General features: G+C 34.0%; 1 protein-coding gene across 2 annotated transcripts in view; it reads left to right on the forward strand.

Moving 5' to 3' along the window:
- RPS6KA6 (ribosomal protein S6 kinase A6) overlaps positions 1 to 23026 on the forward strand; it is a 179093-nt gene that overhangs the window by 74500 nt on the left and 81567 nt on the right. For both annotated transcript variants that reach the window (XM_081808584.1, XM_006726917.3), the window contains exons 3-6: positions 1508 to 1624; positions 12530 to 12611; positions 13268 to 13348; positions 14819 to 14898. In XM_081808584.1, the coding sequence (XP_081664710.1) occupies positions 1508 to 1624; positions 12530 to 12611; positions 13268 to 13348; positions 14819 to 14898 (360 nt within the window). The remainder of the gene's footprint in view (positions 1 to 1507; positions 1625 to 12529; positions 12612 to 13267; positions 13349 to 14818; positions 14899 to 23026) is intronic.

Consider the following 23026-nt stretch of genomic DNA (forward strand, 5'->3'; position numbering starts at 1 on the left):
GTTAACCATAATATTAAGAGTATACAGTGATATTGCTTTTGTTATACACATATTCTATTGCAAAGGTGCATACAGATATGCTGTACTTTAATCCCAGAATGGTAGCTACAAAGCATACGTATTTCCATTAAAAAAAGTTTTTGACTTTTTTTGGGAAAGTCACTCTCATATCTACTTAGGAGTCTGCTGAAATACTATTTTAATGTAAAACAAACATCCATGGACATACTTTTAGAGCTGATTCGTCATTTCTGGCTGATTAGTGATTACAGATACCTAAAGCTAAAATTCCTTTGCCTACCCTCATGAGAGAGTGAATGTTTGACTATTTGTGTAACATGGAAGTTATTTTAGCTGCCATGAAGTCTAGTTTACTTGGGATTCTGCTCACGCCCACTTGGGCCATAGTCACTATTTATTAATCAATCAATTAATGCATGAATTGATTGAGAATATTTTTTGCCATCCAGACCAGAATTTAATATGGTGTTCTGGAAAGCTACCAAGACTTCTAGACATTGTGATTAACTGGTCATGTGAACTTAAACTCTGTGGGCCTCAGTTATTTCCTCTATAGTTAGAATGTTAGATACTATATCCCAGCTCTTATTATTTTGTGATATGTAATACATTTGAGGTTTTTTTCATTCTAGCTACTGTGCTTCTCTAGGGACTAGAATTACACCTCACTTGAGTATAATCTTCACAACTGAATAGAGTCCTACATCAAAAAGCAGGAACACTCCCTGGGTGGCTTCTTTTCTGCCTGACCCAGGTTGTAGGAAATCTGGCATATAATTTATATGCAAAGTTTCAATAAAAATAGGGTCATGGCCTGGAAACATGTATTTGGGCTTTGCAGATTTTGTTTGCCTATAGCCAGTTTTTCTTTTCAATGATGTAGCTAGTTGGACATTTAAACATTTATATATCACTACTTAAAAGGCTACTGAAATTCCATTTCAGAGAACTTTTGAAGCTCACATATTTTGCCATGCCCTAGAATTTACAAGGTTCTATCTGTCTCTTGACTTTCTCTGCAGCCACCTCATAATTCATACTCCAGGGAGGGTCTTTTGTTTTGTTTTTTTAAGTAGGCTCTACACCCAATGGGCCTTGAACTCATGACCCTGAGATCAAATCACATGCTCTACAAACATTAAGAATTGCATGCCCAACTGACTGAGCCGGTCAGGCACCCCTCCAGTGAGGGCCTTAAAACTGTTAGTTGTTGATGTTTTTCTTTTGTCACTACCTAGTTGGAAGGGAATCCTGAAGCATAGATTTTATGTGGTTTTATTTACATGCAATTATATAATAGGGGTGGTGGTGTATCTCTATGTGTTGGAAAATAGGGAAGTGAATATACTAGTAGCCCATAAAACCCTGTGTTAAGGTGAAAGAGTTTGATAGTCAGTTAATTTCTGGTGTGATTTCTGGTTCTAAATTGAGCTAATCATTAGATGTTGCAACTGGATTTGAGTGTTGTTTGGATTTCTTTTTACAGGATGAAGATGTTGTTAAAGAAATCCCTATTACTCATCATGTTAAGGAAGGATATGAGAAGGCCGATCCTGCACAGTTTGAGTTGCTCAAGGTTCTTGGTCAGGGATCCTTTGGAAAGGTAATAAATGCTTTATTCCACATTTTTTTCTCTTCTGAACATTTAGCTAAAATAATATACATATAGATAGAAATTTGGAAAATATGCCATTTCTAAATTTGTCAAAGGATACACACAAAGGTAACTCTCTAATTTTACTCTTTTTATTTCTGTTGTACTTTTAGTCCCATTTCTTTATACTTATGTATAATAATCAGTGTTTTCCAGTACCATGGCCTCACTCATTTTTTAGGACAAAATATAGCATGCTATTTATTAACTGCCTAAATCAAAGTAGTTTGATTTTTTTTTAAAGTCTTCCTTTTTTCTCTATTCGTATGCTGGCATGATCACAGCTTGCTCTTTCCTAGTGATTTTATCTATATTCCTTAGCTCTATCACAAATGTCAGAATGTATTACCAATTCATATATGAGTGCATGAATTCACCTATTATCTGTTAAAGCAGTATGTATATAAATTACAGCAGGGGCAGGTACTGGGTGACATATGGATGATGTGAAACTCCTGCCTTCAAGGAGCTTAAATTTCAAGGGAGAGAGCAAAATTGAGAAAGATTAACTCTGAAATCACTGAAACTGTTTATTAAGTGCTTACTGCCATAAGATTCTCAGAAGTGTGTAGGTCTGGTTCTTGACATTTGTACAGCTAATAACATCCAAGACATGAAAGTTACTGTACACACACAGTAATTAACAGCCCTTAAGAAAACAACAACAACAACAACAATGTAAGGGGAGAAAGATAAAGTGAAGCTACTAATTTGAGGGTGTCTGATATTTAGTTTCAAAAGGGAAAAGTGGGGTAACTGAATGGTGATTATTATGATCTGAATCATTTTAAAAGAAAGATATTTATTGAACACCCAGTATGTGCACATTTATAAAAGCAGTATTAGTGAATATAAAATTGACATTGTCTTAAAGTAATCTGATATCTATGTGGTATAGAATGTAACATATTAAATACAGAGAAATGTTTTCAGGTCACAACAAAGACAAACTGTGGTAGACTATGGTTTGATAGTAAATTAGTACAGAGGTATATGAAGACAAAGAGATAAGACCTGAATACTTGTACTGGGGAGAATAAAACTTTAAAAGATTGTGTGTGTGGGGTGTGCTTATAGAACTGACCTGTAGAGTAGGCATGTGCATTCTGCATACCTGTATGTTTTTTTTAAATTTCTTAAAGTACATTATTCTCTTAATTATTTTACATTGTATTTTTATGATGTTAATTTTAGAGGAAGAGATGCAGTTCTTTTATATCCCAAATGTATAAATGCTTAAATATCAACTTTAAAATTTCACCAGGCAAACATTTTAAGCCATTAAAATCATTGCTTTTTCATTTGATGTATATATCTATTCATATGTATATTTATTTATATCCAGCTTTGCTCCAGAAATGATTTAAGGTTTTCATAGATGAATACGAAATAAAATAAAGTTAAAAATAAGTTGAGATGATTACAGCAGGAAAGATTAGATGAAGCAAGTGATATAATCTTGTTGTTTACAAATGACATAAAAGCCTATGAGTCTCCTAGAAGTGGGAACAAAATGAAGACTTAAAATTTCTGGCAGCCATTATAAAAAAGTTGATACTTTTAATTGCATAATTATGACAGTATCTTTAAGGTTGTAAACAGATCTAACAGACCAGAAAATTTTTTTTTTCTCATGGGGATTCGTAGAATACAATATAACATAATGTAATGTCTTCAATAACATCTTCACATTAAATATAGCAACATGTGGACAAGTTGTCAATGTAGTCCTTAAATTCAGGAAACACTCAGCTTTGTGCAGGAACTTCAGTTTAACAAGGATATCAAAGAAGACTTTTTAAAATTTGTAATACTAAAATACAAAGTAATGATCTTCATGCAATTCATCAACCAAAGAAATATTAAGGAGGTGGCTTATTTTTTTTTTTCCTAGGTTGTGAACCTACATGCTTGTCAGTACTACAACATTTGCATGGACATTGGGTAGATGTGACTTGTTATATGCTGAACCTATGCAGGAATTTGGCCAAAGCTGCAAATCAAAGTGTAGGAGAAATTCCAAGAAACTTTGGGCTGCGGCCTTATTTAGTTGTCTGCAAAAGTTCCATTGTTAAAATGAAATAAATAGAATTATGGCCTATATAAAGCCTTGCAATTAGATATTTTATAGCATATTTAATAGGGGAAAACACTATTAAAATCATTTTAAAGTTGTATTTCAAAGAAGCTTGCATTATCTCATGAAATAAGCATATAAAATTCTGTACTGAACACACCAAGTATAATGCTATTAATGATCATTAATGTATGGATTGAAATGTAGTATACCAAACAGCTTACATTAATTATTTTAAAACACATCAAATAAAACACATGAAAATATGTCTGAAATTGTCAGACTAGCTTTCCTTGTATTTCACATGCCAAGTAATATTTATACAACACATACCTTTTAACATTCGTGGATTATAATTTTTTTACTTATGTGATAATACAGTATAGGACTTAAAAATGAAATTTTTAAAAGATTTATTTATTTGAGAGAGAGAGAGCACATGCACGTGCATGCACACAAGTGGAGGGAGGGGAAGAGGGAGAGAATTTCAAGCAGACTCCCTGCTGACTGCAGAGCCAGACCCAGAGCTCGATCTCACCACCCATGAGATCATGACCTGAGCTGAAACCCAAGAGTCAGATGCTCAACTGAATGAGCCACCCAGCTGCCCCTAAAAATGAATTTTTGAAAATACTAAACCCTTGCCCTCTTGAGTCATTTTCAAGAGATAGTTTTATAAATGTTTGCATCTTAAAATTTCTTAGTTTTTTCTCTTCAATCAATGTTAAAGCTGTGTGATCTTTAAGTTCACGTGAACAAATACTTATGGAGTACTTATTAATGGAAAATATAGAAGTCCATGCGACCAAAAGAGGTATATTGGAGTAACTCACTCACTCATTTCTTTTCTGAACTGTTTCCAAGAATTGGATTAGTGTGACTGAAAAGAAACCTCTTTGAACAGGATAGATATGTTTTTAGATACAGTAGTTTGAAGCCATGCAACTTCTTCTGTAGTTGATCATGGGAAGAGAGCAGAGAGGATATTTTCTTATGCTAGTTCAGTCCATCTAAGATCTGAAAAGAACAAATCAGGTGATGAACAAATAAACAATTATTTCTCTAGACTATAAATGATGGCTTCTATTAGATGCCATATTAGGATACTAGTGAGTATTAGAAGAGCTAGGGAAAAAGTGATTGCTTTGTGCAAGTGTCTTCCTGAAAGTCTGGACCATTTTTTTTTTCTCTTCTTTGCTTCTTTTTGCCCTCTATATTCCATTCTTTTCATCCCTACTAAGGGCTATGTTTTAGAACAGTAGTTCTCAATGTGTGGTCCCTCTACTCTTGGGCATCCATAAGACACTTTCATGGGGTCCTCAAGGTCAAAACTATTTTATAATAATACTAAGATACTATTTGTAAAACTTCTGACACCTTGGCACAACCAAAGCAGTGACTACAAATTATGTCAGTAGTCATTGTACTCATTGCTACATACTTGGCAGTTTAAAAAAATGCAAGTTTTACTTCAAAATGTCCTTGATGAGGTGTTAACAATTATTAAATTTCTCAAATCCCAACCCTTGAGTACACTTCTTTTTAATGTTGTGTGATGAAATGAGAAGTACATATAAAGAACTTTAGCTGTATACCAGGAGCTGCATACCATCAAAACAAAGCACTTGTGTGATTTTTTGAATTGTAAGCTGAACTAGCCACTTTTTTCATAGAACACCATTTTACTTGAAAGAATGATTGACAGGGAGCCTGGGTGGCTCAGTTGGTTAAGCGTCTGCCTTCGGCTCAGGTCATGATCTCAGGGTCCTGGGATTGAGTCCCACGATAGGCTCTCTGCTCAGTGGGGAGACTGCTTCTCTCTCTCTCACTCTCCCTTTATGCTCTTCCTCTCTCTCTCTCTCTCTCAAATAAGTAAAATCTTTAAAAAAAAAGAATGACTGACAAACTATGGTTACTTAAACTTGGGTATTTGGTAGATGTTTCCTCAAAAATGAATGGAAGGGATCCTGTTATTTCATGGGAAACAACTGACAATATTTTTGTCAGTGATAAAATTTGAGCTTTGAAAAATTAGCTTTGGAAAATTTTTATTTGACACTGTGAGCTTGACATCTTAATACTCAAAAAACTTTTCCGATGAGATCACTGCTGTTCAACATGTGGAAGATTTGCATAACTCAGTGAAGCAATATTTTTGAGATTACCAACACATGATATCAAATCAGATAGTACAAAATCCATTCAAAGTGTAAGGTAGACCGATGGATTATTATGTAACAGAATATGGACAGTTAATTTATATGGTTTCAGATTCTCTATTGTAACCAACCTTTAAGAAACTGCCACTTTTTAAGTTCTTCTGTCATATCAAAGAAGAATAAGCACAATTATATGAAAAAGCTATTAAAATAGTCCTCCCTTTTCTGTATACATATCTGTGTGAGGCCTGATTTTCTTTCTCTACTTCAAGCGAAACAGCTTAATTGCAACAGATTGAATGTAGAAGCAGATACAAGAATCCAACTCTTTTCTGTTAAGTCAGGTATTAGAGATTTGCAAAAATGTTTATTAATGTCACTTTTCACATTTTTTTTTTTGCTTTGGAAAATATAGTTATCTTTAGAAAAATATTTATGTTCACATGTAACAAGTTTATTATTTTTAATGAATCAATACATAGATGTTTTTCTCTGTTTTAATTTCTTCTTTTTGAAAGATTTTATTTATTTATTTGAGAGAGAAAGTACAAGCTGGGGAGAGAGGCAGAGGGAGAGGGAGAAGCAGACTCCCTGCTGAGTAGGGAGCCTGATGTGGGGCTCCATCCCAGGAACCCGGGATCATGACCTGAGCCAAAGGCAGATGCTTAACCAACTGAGCCACCCAGGCCCCTCTCTGTTTTAATTTCTAATATGGTAAATATCAATAGATATTACCCACAAAAAACTCCAAAAACTCTTTGGAGTATTCACTAATTTTTAAGATTGTAAAAAATTCCTGAGACCAAAAGGATTGAGAACTGCTTTCCTTTATGAGTCTGATAAAAATAGTTCTCCTCCTTGTGGTGGAGTCATCATTCATGAAATGACTTCACTCCTTTTATTGTTGTTATATTGGTCACATGATATTGATTAGGAAAAAGGAAACTGGGTATCTGAAACTTATGAGTCTGGTGCTTAGGGTTAATGCCATTTGTTTAGCTGAAGCTTTGTGTGTGTGTTGTGGCAATTCAATTAATCTGATTTTTTTCTTTTTTTAAAGTTTTTATTTTGATTCCAGTTAGTTAAAATATAGTGTAATATTAGATTCTGGTGTACAATGTAGTAATTCAACACTCCCTTACAATACCTGGTGCTCATTACAAGTGCACTCCTTAATCCCCATCACCTATTTTACCCATCCCCCCACCCACCTCCCCTCTGGTAATCAGTTTGTTCTCTATATTTAAGAGTCTGTTTCTTGGTTTGCCTCTCTTTTTTTTCCATTTGCTTGTTTATGTTGTTTCTTAAGTTCCATCTCTGAGTGAAGTCATATGCTATTTGTCTTTCTCTGACAGACTAATTTTACTAAGAATACTACTCTCTAGCTTCTTCCATGTCCTTGCAAATAGCAAGACTTCATTCTTTTTTTTTAAAGATTTTATTCATTTATTTGACAGAGAAAGACACAGCGAGAGAGGGAACACAAACGGGGAGTGGGAGAGGGAGAAGCAGACTCCCTGCCGAGCAGGGAGCCCAATGCGGGACTCGATCCCGGGACTCCAGGATCATGACCCGAGCCGAAGGCAGTCACTTAACCAACTGAGCCACCCAGGCGCCCCAAGACTTCATTCTTTTTAATGGCTGCATAATATTCCATGGTGCGCGCGCGTGTGTGTGTGTATGTGTGTGTGTGTGTGTATCGAATCTTTTTTTTCACATCTAGGATTAGGGTTTGGTTTAGGGCCAGAATAAGGGTTAGGATTAGGGCCAGGGTGAAGTTATGCACCTATTATCCTGCAGTTCAATGACCTCTCCAGAGAGGTAACTTTAGGGTTAAGGTTAGGGCATGGTTGGGGTTAGGGGTTAGGGTTAGTGTTTGGGTTAGTGTTAGGTTTTCTTTCTTTTTTTTTTTTTAAAGATTTTATTTATTTATTTGAGACAGAGAGAATGAGAGACAGAGAGCATGAGAGGGAGGAGGGTCAGAGGGAGAAGCAGACTCCCTGCCGAGCAGGGAGCCCGATGCGGGACTCGATCCCGGGACTCCAGGATCATGACCTGAGTCGAAGGCAGTCACTTAACCAACTGAGCCACCCAGGCACCCGTGTTAGGTTTTCACTTAGAATAATACTCTCTACCTTGATCCACGTCTTTGCAAATTGCAAGATTTCATTTTTTATGGCTGAGTAATATTCCATTGTATCTATGAACCAAATTTTCTTTTTCCTCAGATCAAGGATTATGGTTCAGTTTAAGACTAATGTAAGGGCTAGGGTTAGAGTTAGGCCTAGGGTGAGGGAATGTGCCTATTATCCTGCAGTTCAGAGACCTCTCCAGAGTGATCTGTTTAGGATTAGAGTTAGGGTTGGGGTTTAGTGGTTAGCAGTTAGGGGTTAGGGTTTCAGTTAGGATTAGATTTAGAGCTAGGGTTATGGTTAGAATGAGGCTATGTCCCTCCTTTCCTGCAGTTCAGATACCTCTCCAGAGGTTAGGTTTAAGGTTAGAACTAGTTTAGAGGTAGAGTTTAGTAGTTATTGGTAAGGGATAGAGTTAGGTATAGGCACAGGGCTAAGGTTAGGGTTAGGGTTTGTTTTGGCATCCTGCATTTCAGAGACCTCTCCAGAGAAGAACCTCAAACTTCTTTAGGGGTGAGAATAACGAATAAGCAAGGGTGCCATCCACAGAGTGAGGTAAAGAGGGGACTTGGTGTTCTAGATACTTTTTTAGTGAAAATTCAATTGGTCATTCTGTTTTTTGTTCCTTTTGGGTCTTTTTACCTCAAGTTTTTATTTAAATTCCTGTTAGTTAACATACAGTGTGATATCAGTTTCAGGTGTAGAATTTACTGATTCAAACTTATATACAACACTCAGTGCTCAGCACAACAAACGCCCTCCTTAATCCCTGTCACCTATTTAACCTATTCCCCTGTCCACCTCCCCTCTGGTAATCAGCACTTTGGTCTCTATTGTTTAAGAGTCTGTTTCTTGGTTTTTCTTTCTTTTTTCCCCTCTATTTCCATTTGTTTTATGTCTTAAATTCCACTTATGAGTGAAGTCATATGTTTTTTTCTTACTCTGACTAACTTATTTCGCTTAGCATAATACTCCCTAGCTCCATCCACGTCGTTGCAAATGGCCAGATTTCATTTGGTTTTATGGCTGAGTAATAATCCACTGTATGTACATACCACCTCTTCTTTATCCATTCATCAATTGATGGACATTTGGGCTCTTTCTTTAATTTGGCTATTGTTGATAGTGCTGCTATAAATATTGGGGCACATGTATCACTTCAAATCAGTACTTTTTTGTCCTTTAGGTAAATACCTAGTAGTGCAATTGCTGGATCATTCTATTTTTAACTTTTAACTGGAGGTTCTATTTTTAACTTTTTGATGAATATCCATACTCTTTTTCAGATTGGCTGCTCCAGTTTGCATTCCCACCAACAGTGTAAGAGGGTTCCTCTTTCTCCAAATCCTTGACAACATCTGTTTCCTGTGTTGTTAATTTTAGCCAATCTGACTGGTGTGAGGGGATGTCTCATTGTAGTATTGATTTGTCTTTCCCTGATGATGAGTGATGTTGAGCATTTTTTCATGTATCTGTTGGCCATCTAGATGTGTTTTTTGGAAAAATGTTTATTCATGTCTTCTGCCCGTTTCTTAACTGGATTATTTCTTTTTTGGGTGTTGATTTTTATAAGTTGGTTATATACTTTGGATACTATCCCTTACAAATATCTTCTCCATTTTATTGGTTGCCTTTTAGTTTTGTTGTTTCCTTCACTATGCAGAAACTTTTTATTTTGATGAAGTCTCAACAGTTTATTTTTGCTTTTGTTTCCCTTGCCTCAGGAGACATATCTAGTAAGAAGTTGCTATGGATAATGTCAAAGAGGTTACTGCCCATGTTCTCCTCTAGGATTTTGATGGTTTCCTGTCTCATATTTAGGTCTTTCATCCATTTTGAATTTATTTTTGTGTATGGTGTAAGAAAGTAGTCCAGTTTCATTCTTATGCATGCTACTGTCCAATTTTCCCAATACCATTTGTTGAAGAGATTGTCTTTTTTTTCCATTGGATATTCCTTCCTGATTTGTGGAAGATTAATTGATCATAGAGTTGTTGGTTCATTTCTGGATTTTCTGTTCTGTTCCATTGATCTATGTGTCTGTTTTTATCCCAGTACCATACAGTCTTGATCGCTACAGCTTTGTAATGTAACTTGACAGAGTCCAGAATTGTGATGCCTCCAGCTTTGCTTTCCTTTTTCAAGATTCCTTTGGCTATTCAGGGTCTATTGTAGTTCCATACAAATTTTAGGACTATTTGTTCTAACTTTGTGAAAAATGCTGGTGGTATTTTGATAAAGACTGCATTAAATGTGTAGATTGCTTTGGGTAATATAGACATTTTAACAATATTTGTTCTTCCAATCCATGAGAATAAAATGTTTTTCCATTTCATTGTGTCCTCTTTAATTTCTTTCATCAATGTTTCATAGTTTTCAGAGTAAGAGATCTTTACCTCTTTGGTTAGGTTTATTCCTAGGTATCTTATGGTTTTTAGTGCAATTGTAAATGGGATTGATTCCTTGATTTCTCTTTCTGCCTCTTCATTATTGGTGTGTAGATATGCAACAGTTTTCTATATTTTGATTTTGTATCCTACGACTCTACTGAACTTGTTTTTCTAGCAGTTTTTTGGTGGAGCTTTTGGGCTCATGTCATCTGAAAATAATGAAAGTTTGAATTTTTTGCTGATTTGGATGCCTTTTTATTTCTTTGTGTTGTTTGATTGTTGTGGCCAGGGCTCCCAGTCCTAAATTAAATAACAGTGGTGAGAGTGGATTCCTGTCTTGTTCCTGGCAGTAGATGAAAGCTCTCAGTTTTTCCCCATTGAGGATGGTAATAGCTGTGGGTTTTTCATATATGACCTTTATGATTTTGAGGTATGTTCCTTTTAATCCTACCTTGTTGGGGGTTTTTATTATGAATGGATACTGTTCTTTGTAAAATGCTTTTTCTGCATCTTGAAATGATCATATTGTTTTTAACCTTTCTTTTATTAATGTTATATATCATATTGATTCATTTATGAATATTGAACCACCCTTGCCACCCAGGAATAAATCCCACTTGTTTGTGGTGAAAAAAATTTTTTTAAGATTTCGTTTTTAAGTAATCTCTGCACCCAATGTGGGGCTTAAACTTACAACCCCAAAATCAAGGGTCACATGGTCTACCAACTGAGCAAGCCAAGCGCTCCTGATTTTTTTTTTTTTAGTCTGTTGTGGATTCCGTTTGCTAGTATTCTAGTGAGAATTTTTGCATCTGTGTTTCTGTGATATTGGCCTGTAGTTCTCTTTTTGTGGTGTCTTTATCTGGTTTTGGGATCAGGGTAATGCTGGCCTTACAGAATGAATTTGGAAGTTTTCCTTCCTTTTGTATTTTTTGGAATAGTTTGAGAAGCATACGTATTAACTCTTCTTTAAATATTTATTAGAATTCACCTGTGAAGCCATCTGGTTCTGGACTTTGGATTGTTGGGAGTTTTTTAATTACTGATTCCATTTCATTGTTGGTAATTGCTCTGTTCAAGTTTTCTACTTCTTGTTTTACTTTTTGTAACTTATATGTTTCTAGGAACTTATCCATTTCTTCCAGATTGTTCAATTTGTTGGCAAAGTTTTTCATAATATTCTGTTATAATTGTTTATATTTCTGTGGTGTTGGTTGTTATTTCTCCTCTGTCATTTGTGATTTTTTTTTTTACTTGGGTCCTTTCTCTTCTCTTTTAGATAAGTCTGGCTAGAGGTTTATCAATTTTATTAATTTTTCAGGGAAGCAACTCCTGGTTTCATTGATCTGTTCTACTGTGTTGTTGTTGTTGTTGTTTTAGTTTCTGTAGCATTTATTTCACAGCAGTGAGCAAATTTTACTAATTTTTAAAAATGAAACAGCCCTTTACTAATAAATAACTCCTATAAAAGTTTAATCTATTCATATTTATTTTCATAACTGAAGCTTTTTAAAAACCACTTTTAATGAGTCATAATCTTAGTTTGAAAATATGAGGTAGTATTACTCAAATTTTCTCAGTAATCTTAAAGAGTTTAATTTGTTTACTGTGATACTTTACCATCTTGACTGTTCAACCTGGCAGACAGGTATAATTGCCTCTGATTTCTTACTAGAAAATAAAATGCCTGGTACCTTCTAAAATGGACAGATAAGGAAGTAGAAATGAAGGTATCAAATTAGCAGTCATCACAATTCTTTGGTCTTTAGTAAGGCAAGAAAAAGGTGTGTGGTTCTTAAAAGTAGTTCCCTTAGATCAAATTGCCTTTCATTATGTTGCTTATTTCATACATCACAAACTTCTTGAAGTCATGACCATGTCATCTATTTTAAAAATTTTCTTTCCTACAGTAGTATGTATGATAGTGTTATTTACTAAATGAATGAAAATGAGGAAAAGTTAACTAAGAGTATAATTTATAGAGAAAAGTATATCTTTATAAAATTAGAGGAAATGCATGGGCATATATGTGTGCTAATGTGTATAGCAAGAATGTCTTGAAATACGAATTTCACTTAAAAAAAATCCTCTGTTAGGTTTTTCTTGTTCGAAAGAAGACTGGTCCTGATGCTGGGCAGCTCTATGCAATGAAGGTGTTAAAAAAGGCTTCTTTAAAAGGTAGAAAATTACAAAGCTTATTAAGATAGAATTTGATAAAGCTTGTTTTAAGAAATATGCTGTGTATTGCTTGTATAAGTTGAGTAGACTCAGTTTCCTTTAAACATTAGTAAGTTTTCTAGCCTGTAAGTGATATTTCTAGGTTTGATATTGGCATATGCTCTAATTTAGTTAGACTGTACCCTGGTAAAAATTTAATTGTATAAAAAGTGACACATTTTATTTAATATAAAGTGAACTTATTTTAGTAAGCTATATTCTTTTAAGATTTTTATTTTTTTTCTGTTTCATCTTTGTTGATTTTGCATATTGAAAAAGCACAACCACCTGGATACACTTACACCATCTTCTAGGCTTTGATAGCAGTAACACTGTGCTCAGTTTTAATCATTGAACTCATTTGAAAATTGGAGACCAATACATAATAAATACATATTATCCAAATACCTACTTAATGTCACTTTAATCCATCTAGATCTAAACTGAATTTGTTGGCTTTCTGAGAATATGGTAATTACTGTCTAGAAATATATAGATTGCAAATTTAAGCACTTATACACTTATATTTTCATATTTTTGTTTGGTGAATTATTGATGGATCTCTACTGAAATTTTATATAGAAGAGTAATATATTCTACCTTTCTATAATTTTTAGTTCGAGACAGAGTTCGGACAAAGATGGAAAGGGATATATTGGTGGAAGTAAATCATCCATTTATTGTCAAATTACACTATGGTATGTCATGTTTGTTTGTTTGTTTTAATTTATGGAATTAGAGAATTAAGATTTCCCTTCAAACAATAACATAACGGGAAATAAATACTTCAAAATTATTTAATACATTCAACTATGTAAAATATATTTATCCGAAATAAGAATAAGAATCAATATCCAATTTTGAATTGTATTTTCTTTATCTGTTGGTTAATTTGTCTAAGGTAATAAGATAGTGTCTTCTGATTACTTGTCTGGTAGTATTTCTTTACTCCGCTAGGCTGTACCTTTAATGATCTGAAGCTATAAACTGTGATAATTTATTCAAAACATCTGATGTTTGGATGTGTTCCTCTTACATGTTCATAATGAGCTTATTAATTTATTTCCTAACTCTATTGAAGAGGACCATGTAGTTATATTAGTCCATTTGAGTTATTCTTTCTTTTATTTGGGGGAAGAGGAATACCAGTAAGAAGCAGTAAATATAATGGAAAAAACATGAGTTTGGAGTCACACAGTGCTGAGTTTGAATCATGGCTCCGTTGATAATTTATGGATACATGAGATTGTGCAGTTTGGCTTTCCTGGAGAATTCAAAGATATATACATCATTAAATCACTGATATATTTTATGATATCACTAAGTTTTCAAGATTTAAAAAAGTAGCAGCTATTGATTTTATTCTTAGGAAATTTTGAAAAATAATGCATTAAAGTATATACTAAATTATTTTTAAAAATCCTCAAAAAATTCACACCCATTATTCTTTCACTCCTTGTTATCCTAAATGGAAAATAGTAATATCTAAAGTCCCGCTTCCTTAAATCACCAGGAGTACATTACATTAATCAGTAAATACCAATTGTGTGCAAAACGCTCTATTGAATGAAGTAGGCTCTAGAGGTGAAACAATCTCTGACTCAAAAAACTTCTAATCTATTGGAACACAGACATGTAAACAAATTAATTGTACAAATAAAAATGGAGTAAGTGCCATAAGAGAGACATAAATAAGGAACAATGAGATCTCAAAAGTAGTAGCAAGTAATTGTTTTGGAGAAGAGGGTAAGGATGCTATGAAATGTGAAAAGAGAGAAATCCTTAATAGAGGAAAGCTTGATGGAGGAGGTGGCATTTTTGTTGAGCTTGAAAGAATTAGTAGATTTTCAGTAGGTAGGGAGGTGGAGTTCAAGCAGTTTGGAGTAGAGCATGATGCACCATAAATCAGGACAACGATGGCAGTAGAAGTTTCTGTGTAAAACCACATGTAAAGTTGATTATGTTCTAGGAAGGGATTTATAGCTATTTCAGCACTAAGTTCAATTTTGAGATAATGTTATCCATTGGACCATGTGAATAAATGCTTAATTCCTTTATAGTGTTTAATGATAAAACTAAACATATATATTAATTAAAAATTATACTAAGGTCGTTAAGCCTTTAAGCTTCTGTTAATGTTCTGTTACTACATTTTAATTTATAATTAGCCTTTCAGACTGAAGGGAAGCTCTATTTAATACTGGATTTTCTCAGGGGAGGAGATGTCTTCACAAGATTATCCAAAGAGGTAGGTATCTATAAATTTTTACTATATTTTATTGAAACAAAACTAAGAAAAATCATTTGTGTTCTGCTGATTAATTTTTTTCTATAGAAATTTTCAATAATTCTTCTGTTTATTTCATTGCATAGTATTTAGTTGATGTGCCAGTTAATGGCATTTTCTGTCTGCCTGTCATTTAGATCTCCTCAGTGTGCTACTCATTATTCCTTTAGGCACAAGATCAATATAAATAACTGGATGAAGTAGATAGGGGCAAGCCTAGGATTTTGGCTACTCAAGCTACCAAAATGCCTCTGGGAGTAGGGTTTAATTTATTCTACAACAACTTTATGAAGGTATAACTGACATACAATGAATTACACATATTAGAATACATACTTTGATAAAATTTGACATTTGTATATACCTGTGAAACCATCATCACAATCAAGATAATAAGCTTATCTGTCATCCCCAACCATTTTCTTGTGCCCTTTTGTAATGCCTCCCTTCCACCCTGCCCCTACTGAATCTGCTTTCTGTCATTGTTTGGTTTACATTTTCTAGGACTTTATATAAATGGAATCTTATAGTATCTATTCTTTTTTGTCTGGCTTATTTAACTCAGAATAATTATTTTGAGACTTAGCCATGGTGTTGTATGTATCAGTGGTTCATTCACTTTTATTGCTGAATAGTATTCCACTGTATGGATACACCACCATTTGTTTATGCATTAACTTATTGATGGATATTTGGGTTATTTGCAGTTTTTGGATATTACTAATAAAGTTGCTACAAACATTCATGCACAAATAACTGTATGGACATATGTTTTCATTTTCATGGTTATGTTTTCATTTTTCATGATTAAATACTTAGGAGTATAATGACTGGACTATTTGATAGGTATATGTTTTAACTTATTTTAAAGACCCTATCAAATTGTTTTCTAAGGTAGGATTATAATTTTTATATTCCCACCAGCAGTGTATGAGAGTTTCAGTTGCTCCACATCCTTTCCAGCCCTTAATATGGTCAGTAGTCTTGTTTTGATTTTGGACATAAGTGTGTAGTGGCACCTTATTGTGGTTTTGAATTGCATAATCCTAATGACTAATGATGTTGAGCATTTCCTCATGTACTTATTTGGCATCTATTTATCTTCTTTGATAAAATGTCTGTTTAAATATTTGGCTCATTTTTTATTAAATTGTATGTTTTCTGAGTTTTGAGAGTATATATTTTGGATGGTAAGTCCTTTATCATATATGTTGTTTGCAAATACTTTCTCCTGGTCTGTGGTTTGCCTTTTCATTCTCTTTAATAGTGTCTTTCAAAAGCAGAAGTTCTTAATTTTGATGAATTCCAACTTATAATTTTTTCTTTTATGAATTTGGTGTCCTATTTAAAGAATATTCGCCTAATCTCAGGTCACATAGATATTCTATATTTTCTAGATATTTTGTAATTTTAGGTTTTACATTTAAGTATATAATCCATTTTGAGTTTATTTTAGTGTATGGTGAGAGGTATGTGTTGAAGTCCTTTTCTTTTCTTTTTTCCTTTTTTTTTTTGCATATACATATTCCAGTGTTCTAGCATTGTGATTAAAAAAGTCTATGCTTTCTTCACTGAATCACCTTGCATTTTTGTTGGAAATCTATTGACCATATATGTGAAGGTCTATTTTTGGACATTTTATTTTGTTCAATGATCTATTTGTTTATCTTTATTTCACTACTTGATTTCTTAATTACTATACCCTTAATTACTATACTATATGTCTTAAAGTAAGGTAGTACAAATCCTTGAGCTTTGCTCTTCTTTTTCTTTCTTTTTTTTTTTAATATTTATTTATTTATTTATTTGACAGAGAGAGGGAACACAAGCAGGGGGAGTGGGAGAGTGAGAAGGCTGCTTCCCGCTGAGCAGGGAGCCCAATGCGGGGCTCCATCCCAGGACCCTGGGATCATGACCTGAGCTGAAGGCAGAGGCTTAACGACTGAACCACCCAGGCGCCCCTTTGCTCTTCTTTTTCAAAGTTCTTTTGCCTCTTCTGGGTCCTTTGTATTTCCATATCAATTTTTAAATCAGCCTTTCACTTTCTACAAAAAAGCTTGCTGGGATTTTGATTGGGATTTCCTTGAATCTATAGGTCAATTTGCAGATAATGGACATTTTCACAATATTGAATCTTCATTTCATGAATATGATTTTTTCTCCAGTTTTTGAGTCTCCTTTAATTTCTCTCAGCAATGTCTTGTCATTTTCAGTGTATCGGTCTTCCACATTTTTTATCGGATTTATCTCTGAGTATTTCCTTTTTTAAAATGATGTAAATGGAATTGCTTTCTTATTAATTTCATTTTCAGGTTGGATGGAAATACAGTTGTTGGTTTTTTTTTTTTTTTTTGCGTATTGAACTTGTATCCCAGAATTTAACTGAACTTACTGATTACACCTAATGGCTTTTTTTTTTTTTTTTGGTAGATTCCATAGAATTTTCTATTTATAACCTACAAACAAGGAGTTTTTACTTTTTTTTCCTTTATAGACATCACTTATTTCTTTTATTTGTCTTTGTTGCACTGGCTTGACCCTCCAGTTCAGAGTTCTATAGAATTGGTACGAGCAGACATTCTTGCCTTATCATAGGGGAAAAACATCATTTTAGCATGAATTACAAAGTTCAGTATAGGTCTTTTTACATGTTCTTTATCTGGTTGTGAAAGTTCTCTTCTGTTACTAGTTTGTTGAATTTTTATCAGGTCTGTACATTAGATTTTGTAATATTCTTTCAGTGCAATTATTGAGATACTATGTTTTTTCTTCTTTAATCTTTTAATAGGTAAATTAAATTGATTGATTGTCAAATGTTGAAGCAGTCTTGCCTATGGATGAATCCCCCATGTAGACATGGTGTATTATGTTTTTTGCATATTGGTGGATGATATTTCCTAAATGTTTTTTCAGAATTTTTACATTTATTTTTATGAGAGATATTTGATTATAGATTTCTTGTATTTTTTATGTCTAGTTTTAATGCCATAGCAATTCTGGTTTTATAGAATGAGTTGGGTAGTGTTTTCTCCTGTTCAATTTTCTAAAAGAATTCATTGTAAAATTGTCATTAAATGGTTGGTAGAATTCACCAGTGAAGCTATCTGGGCCTGAAGTTTTTTTTAATAGAAAGGCATTTTAACTACAAATTCAATTTATTTAAGAGACTTGGAGGTATTCAGTTTATCTTTTTTATTTTTTGAGTGAGCTTTGGTATTTTGTGTCTTTTAAGAAATTTAGCCATTTTAGTAAATTTATCAAATTCATTGACATGAAATTGTTCATAATAGTCCTTTACTATCTTTTTATAGCAGTAGAATCATTAGTGATATTTGTGTCATTCCTGATGTTGGTATTTTGTATCTTCTCTTTTATTTTTTATTTCCCCCACCCATCAACCATCCTCCCACAGGCAGCCACCACTCTGTTCTCTATATCCATGACTTTTATTTTATTTATTTGTTTTATTTTTTAGATTACACATATAAGTGAGATAATATGGTGTTTGTCATTCTCTGACTTATTTCACTTAGCATAACACATTCAGGGGCCACTCATTTTGTTACAAATGGCAAGATTTCCTTCTTTTATATGGCTAAATAATATTCCATTGTATATATATGCTATATTTTCTTTATCCATTCATACATCAGTGGACACTTACATAATTTCCATATATGGCTATTGTAAATAATGCTGCAGTGAACATAGGGGTAGACATATCTTTTCAAATTAGTGTTTTTGTTTCCCTTGGATAAATATTTAGTCCTGGAATTGCTAAATCATATGGTAGTTCTATTTTTAATTTTTTGAGGAAACTTCATATACTGTTTTGCATACTAGCTGTACCAATTTACATCACTAACAACAGTGCACAGGTGTTCCATTTTCTCCACATCCTCCTCAACACTTATTGTTTCTTGTCTTTTTGATGATAGCCTTTCTAACAGGTAAGAGGTGATAACTCGTCATGGGTTTGATTTGTATTTCCCTGATGATTAGTGATATCTCCTTTGAAAATAGGTCTATTCAGATCCTCTGCTTTTTTTTTTTTTATTTGTTTTTTAAATTGAATTGTTTGGTTGTTTTTGGTGATGAGTTGCAGGAGTTCTTTATATATTTTGGATAGTAACACCTTATCACATCTGTGACTTGCAAATGTTTCCTTCCATTTCATACATTGCCTTTTCATTGCATTGATGTTTTTCTTTGCTGTGCAGAGACTTTTTTTTTTAAGATTTTATGTATTTATTTGACGGAGAGAGACACACAGTGAGAGAGGGAACATAAGCGGGGGGAGTGGGAGAGGGAGAAGCAGACTTCCAGCTGAGCAGGAGTCCGATGCGGGGCTCGGTCCCAGGACCCTGGGACCATGACCTGAGCCGAAGGCAGACACTTAATGACTGAGCCACCCAGGTGCCCCGATTAGTTTGATGTAGTCCCACTTGTTTATTTTTGTTATTGTTACCTTTGCTTTTGGAGTCAGTTAAAAAAAAAAAATCAAGATTGATGTCAAGGAGTTTACTTCCTAAGTTTTCTTCCAGGAGTTTTATGGTCTCAGGTCCTATATTTAACTCTTTAATCCATTTTGAGTTAATTTTTGTGTATGGTATAGGACAATAGTCTAGTTTGATTCTTTTCATGTGGCTGTCCAGTTTTCCCAACTTCATTTATTAAAGAGACTATCTTTCCCCCCTTGTATTTACTTATCTGCTTTGTCATAAAATAATTGACCATATATGCGTGGGTTAATTTCTGGGCTCTTTATTCTGTTCTCTGGAGGTGTATGTCTGTTTTTATGCCAATACTGTACTGTTTTGATTACTATAGCTTTGAAATATAGTTTCAAATCAGGGAGCTTGATAACTACAACTTTTATTTTTTCCTTTTCAAGACTGCTTTGGCTATTTGCAGTCTTTTATGATTCCAAACAGATTTTTGAATTGTTCATTCTATTTTTTTTAATAATGCCATTGGAATTTGGTAGGGATTACATTGAATTTGTACATTTTTTGGTAATATGGACATTTTAACAATATTAATTCTTCCAATCCGTAAGTTTGGAATATCTTTCCATTTATTTGTGTCTTCTTCAGTTTTTTTCATCAGTGTTTTATAGTTTTGAATGTACAGATTTTTCACTTCTTTGGTTAAGTTTATATCTAGATATTTTATTCTTTTTTTATTCTAAAGTTTTTATTATGTTCAATTAGCCAACATATAATACATCATTAGTTTTTGATGTAGTGTTCAACGATTCATTAGTTGTGTATATAATGTAAATGGATAGTTTTCTTAATTTATTTTTCTGATAGTTCATTATTAGTTTATAAAAATGCAGCAGATTTTTCCATGTTGATTTTATACCTTGCAAGGTTACTGACTTTGTTGATTAGTTCTAACACTTTTTTTTAATGGAGTCTTCTGTGTTTTCTATATACAAAATGATAGTGTATGCAAGTAATGACAGTTTTACTTCTTTCCAATTTGGATGCCATTTTATTTCCTTTTCAAGCCTAATTGCTCTGGCTAGGATTTCTAATACATATGTGGAATAAAAGTGGAGATAGTGGACATCCTTATCTTGTTCCTGATCTTAGAAAGCTTTTCACTGTTGAGTATGATGTTAGCTGTGGACTTATTATGTTGAGATATGTTCCCTATACACCAACTTTTTTAATTAAGATTTTATTTATTTATTTGACAGAGAGAGACACAGCGAGAGAGGAAACACAAGCAGGGGGAGTGGGAGAGGGAGAAGCAGGCTTCCTGCCAAGCAGGGAGCCCAATGCGGGGCTGGATCCCAGGACCCTGGGATCATGACCTGAGCTGAAGGCAGACGCTTAATGACTGAGCCACCAAGGCGCCCCTACACCAGTGTTTTTGAGAGGTTTTACCTAAATGGATGTTGAATTTTGTCAGATGCATTTTGTGCATCTAGTGACATGACCATATAATTTTTATCTTTTATGCTGTTAATGTGGTGTATCATGTTGTTTGATTTGTGGAAGTGGAATCATTGTTATATTCCTGTAATAAATCCCACTTGATCATGATACACAATAATTTTAATGTATTTTTGAATTTGTTTGCTAATATTTTGTTGAGAATTTTTGTATCTGTGTTTATCAGGAATATCTATGTTTTTATTTTTCTTCCTTTTGATTTTTTTAGTGTCCTTGTATGGTTTTGTTACCAGGATAATGCTGACATCATGAAATGATTTTGGAAACTTTGCCTCCACTTTAATTTTTTGAAATAGTTCTAGGATACGTATTATCTCTTCTTTAAAAGGTTGGTAGAGGGCGCCTGGGTGGCTCAGTTGGTTAAGCGACTGCCTTCGGCTCAGGTCATGATCCTGGAGTCCCAGGATCGAGTCCCACATCAGGCTCCCTGCTCAGCAGGGAGTCTGCTTCTCCCTCTGACCCTCCTCCCTCTCATGCTCTCTGTCTCTCATTTTCTCTCTCGCAAATAAATAAAAATCTTAAAAAATAAATAAATAAAATAAAAAAATAAAAAAATAAAAGGTTGGTAGAATTCACCTGTGAAGGTGTCTGGCTTTTGTTTGTCGAAATTTTTTTTTTTATAAAAGATACAATTTTATTTCTACTAATTGGTTAGTTCAGATTTTCTCTTTCTTCTTGATCCAGGCTTGGATTATGATAGGATTCCAGGAATTTACAATTCCTTCTAGGTAGTCCAATCTTCTGGCTTATAATTATTCATAGCAGCCTCTTATAATGTTCCATATTTCTTTGTTAACAGTTGTAATACCTCCTTCATTTCCTTTTTTTGTTTTTGTTTGTTTTGTTTCTGTTCTTGCGTTTTTTAAATTTTATTATATTTAAATTCAATTAATTACCATGTAGTGTAACATTAGTTTCAGAGGTAGAGTTCAGTAATTCATCAGTTGCCTGTAACACCCAGTGCTCATTATATCACATGCCCTCCTTAATGCCCATCACTCAGTTACCCTGTCCCCCCACCCACATGCCCTCTAGCAACCCTCAGTTTGTTTCCTAGAGTTGAGTCTCTTAATGCTTTATCTCCCTCTCTGATTTCATCTTATTTTACTTTTCCCTCCCTTCCAGTATGATCCTCTTTTATTTCATAAATTCCACATGAGTGAAATCATATGAAAATTGTGTTTCTCTGATTGATTTATTTTGCTTAGCATAATACCCTCTACTTCCATCCATGTTGCAAATGGCGAGAATTCATTTTTTGATGGCTTGAATTCATTTTTAATGATATATATATATATATATAAAACAGAATATATATAGGTGTGTGTGTGTGTGTATATATATATATATATACATCTTCTTTATCCATTCATCTGTTGAGAGACATCTGGGCTCTTTCCATAGTTGGCTATTGTGGACATTGCTGCTGTAAACATTGGGGTGCACGTGCCCCTTCGGATCACTACATTTGTATCCTTTGGGTAAGTACCTAGTAGTGCATTTGCTGGGTTATATGCTAGCTCTATTTTTAACTATTTGAGGAACCTCCATACTGTTTACCAGAGTGGCGGTACTAGCTGCATTCCCACCAACAGTGTAAGGGGGTTCCCCTTTCTCCACATCCTCGCCAACATCTGTCATTTCCTGACTTGTTAATTTTAGACATTCTGACCAGTGTGAGGTGGTATCTCATTGTGGTTTTGATTTGTATTCCCCTGAAGCCAAGTGATGTGGAGCTTTTTTTCATGTGTCTGTTGGCCATTTGTATGTCTTCTTTGGAGAAATGTCCAAGTCTTCTGCCCGTTTCTTGACAGGATTCTTTTTTTGGGGGTGTTGAGTTTGATAAGTTCTTTTACATGTCAGATACTAGCCCATTACCTGGTGAGATATTTCAAATATCTTCTCCCATTCCGTGGATTACCTTTTAGTTTTGTTGGCTGTTTCCTTTGCTGCGCAGAAGCTTTTTATCTTGATGAAGTCCCAATATTTCATTTTTGCTTTTGTTTCCCTTGCCTTTGGAGATGTGTCTAGCAAGAAGTTGCTATGGCCGAGGTCGAAGAGGTTGCTGCCTATGTTCTCCTCTAGAATCTTGATGGATTCCTGTCTCAAATTTAGGTCTTTCA

Source organism: Leptonychotes weddellii, chromosome X (assembly GCF_054177405.1).
Source record: "Leptonychotes weddellii isolate Sample4059 chromosome X, ASM5417740v2, whole genome shotgun sequence".
NCBI lineage: Eukaryota > Metazoa > Chordata > Mammalia > Carnivora > Phocidae > Leptonychotes > Leptonychotes weddellii.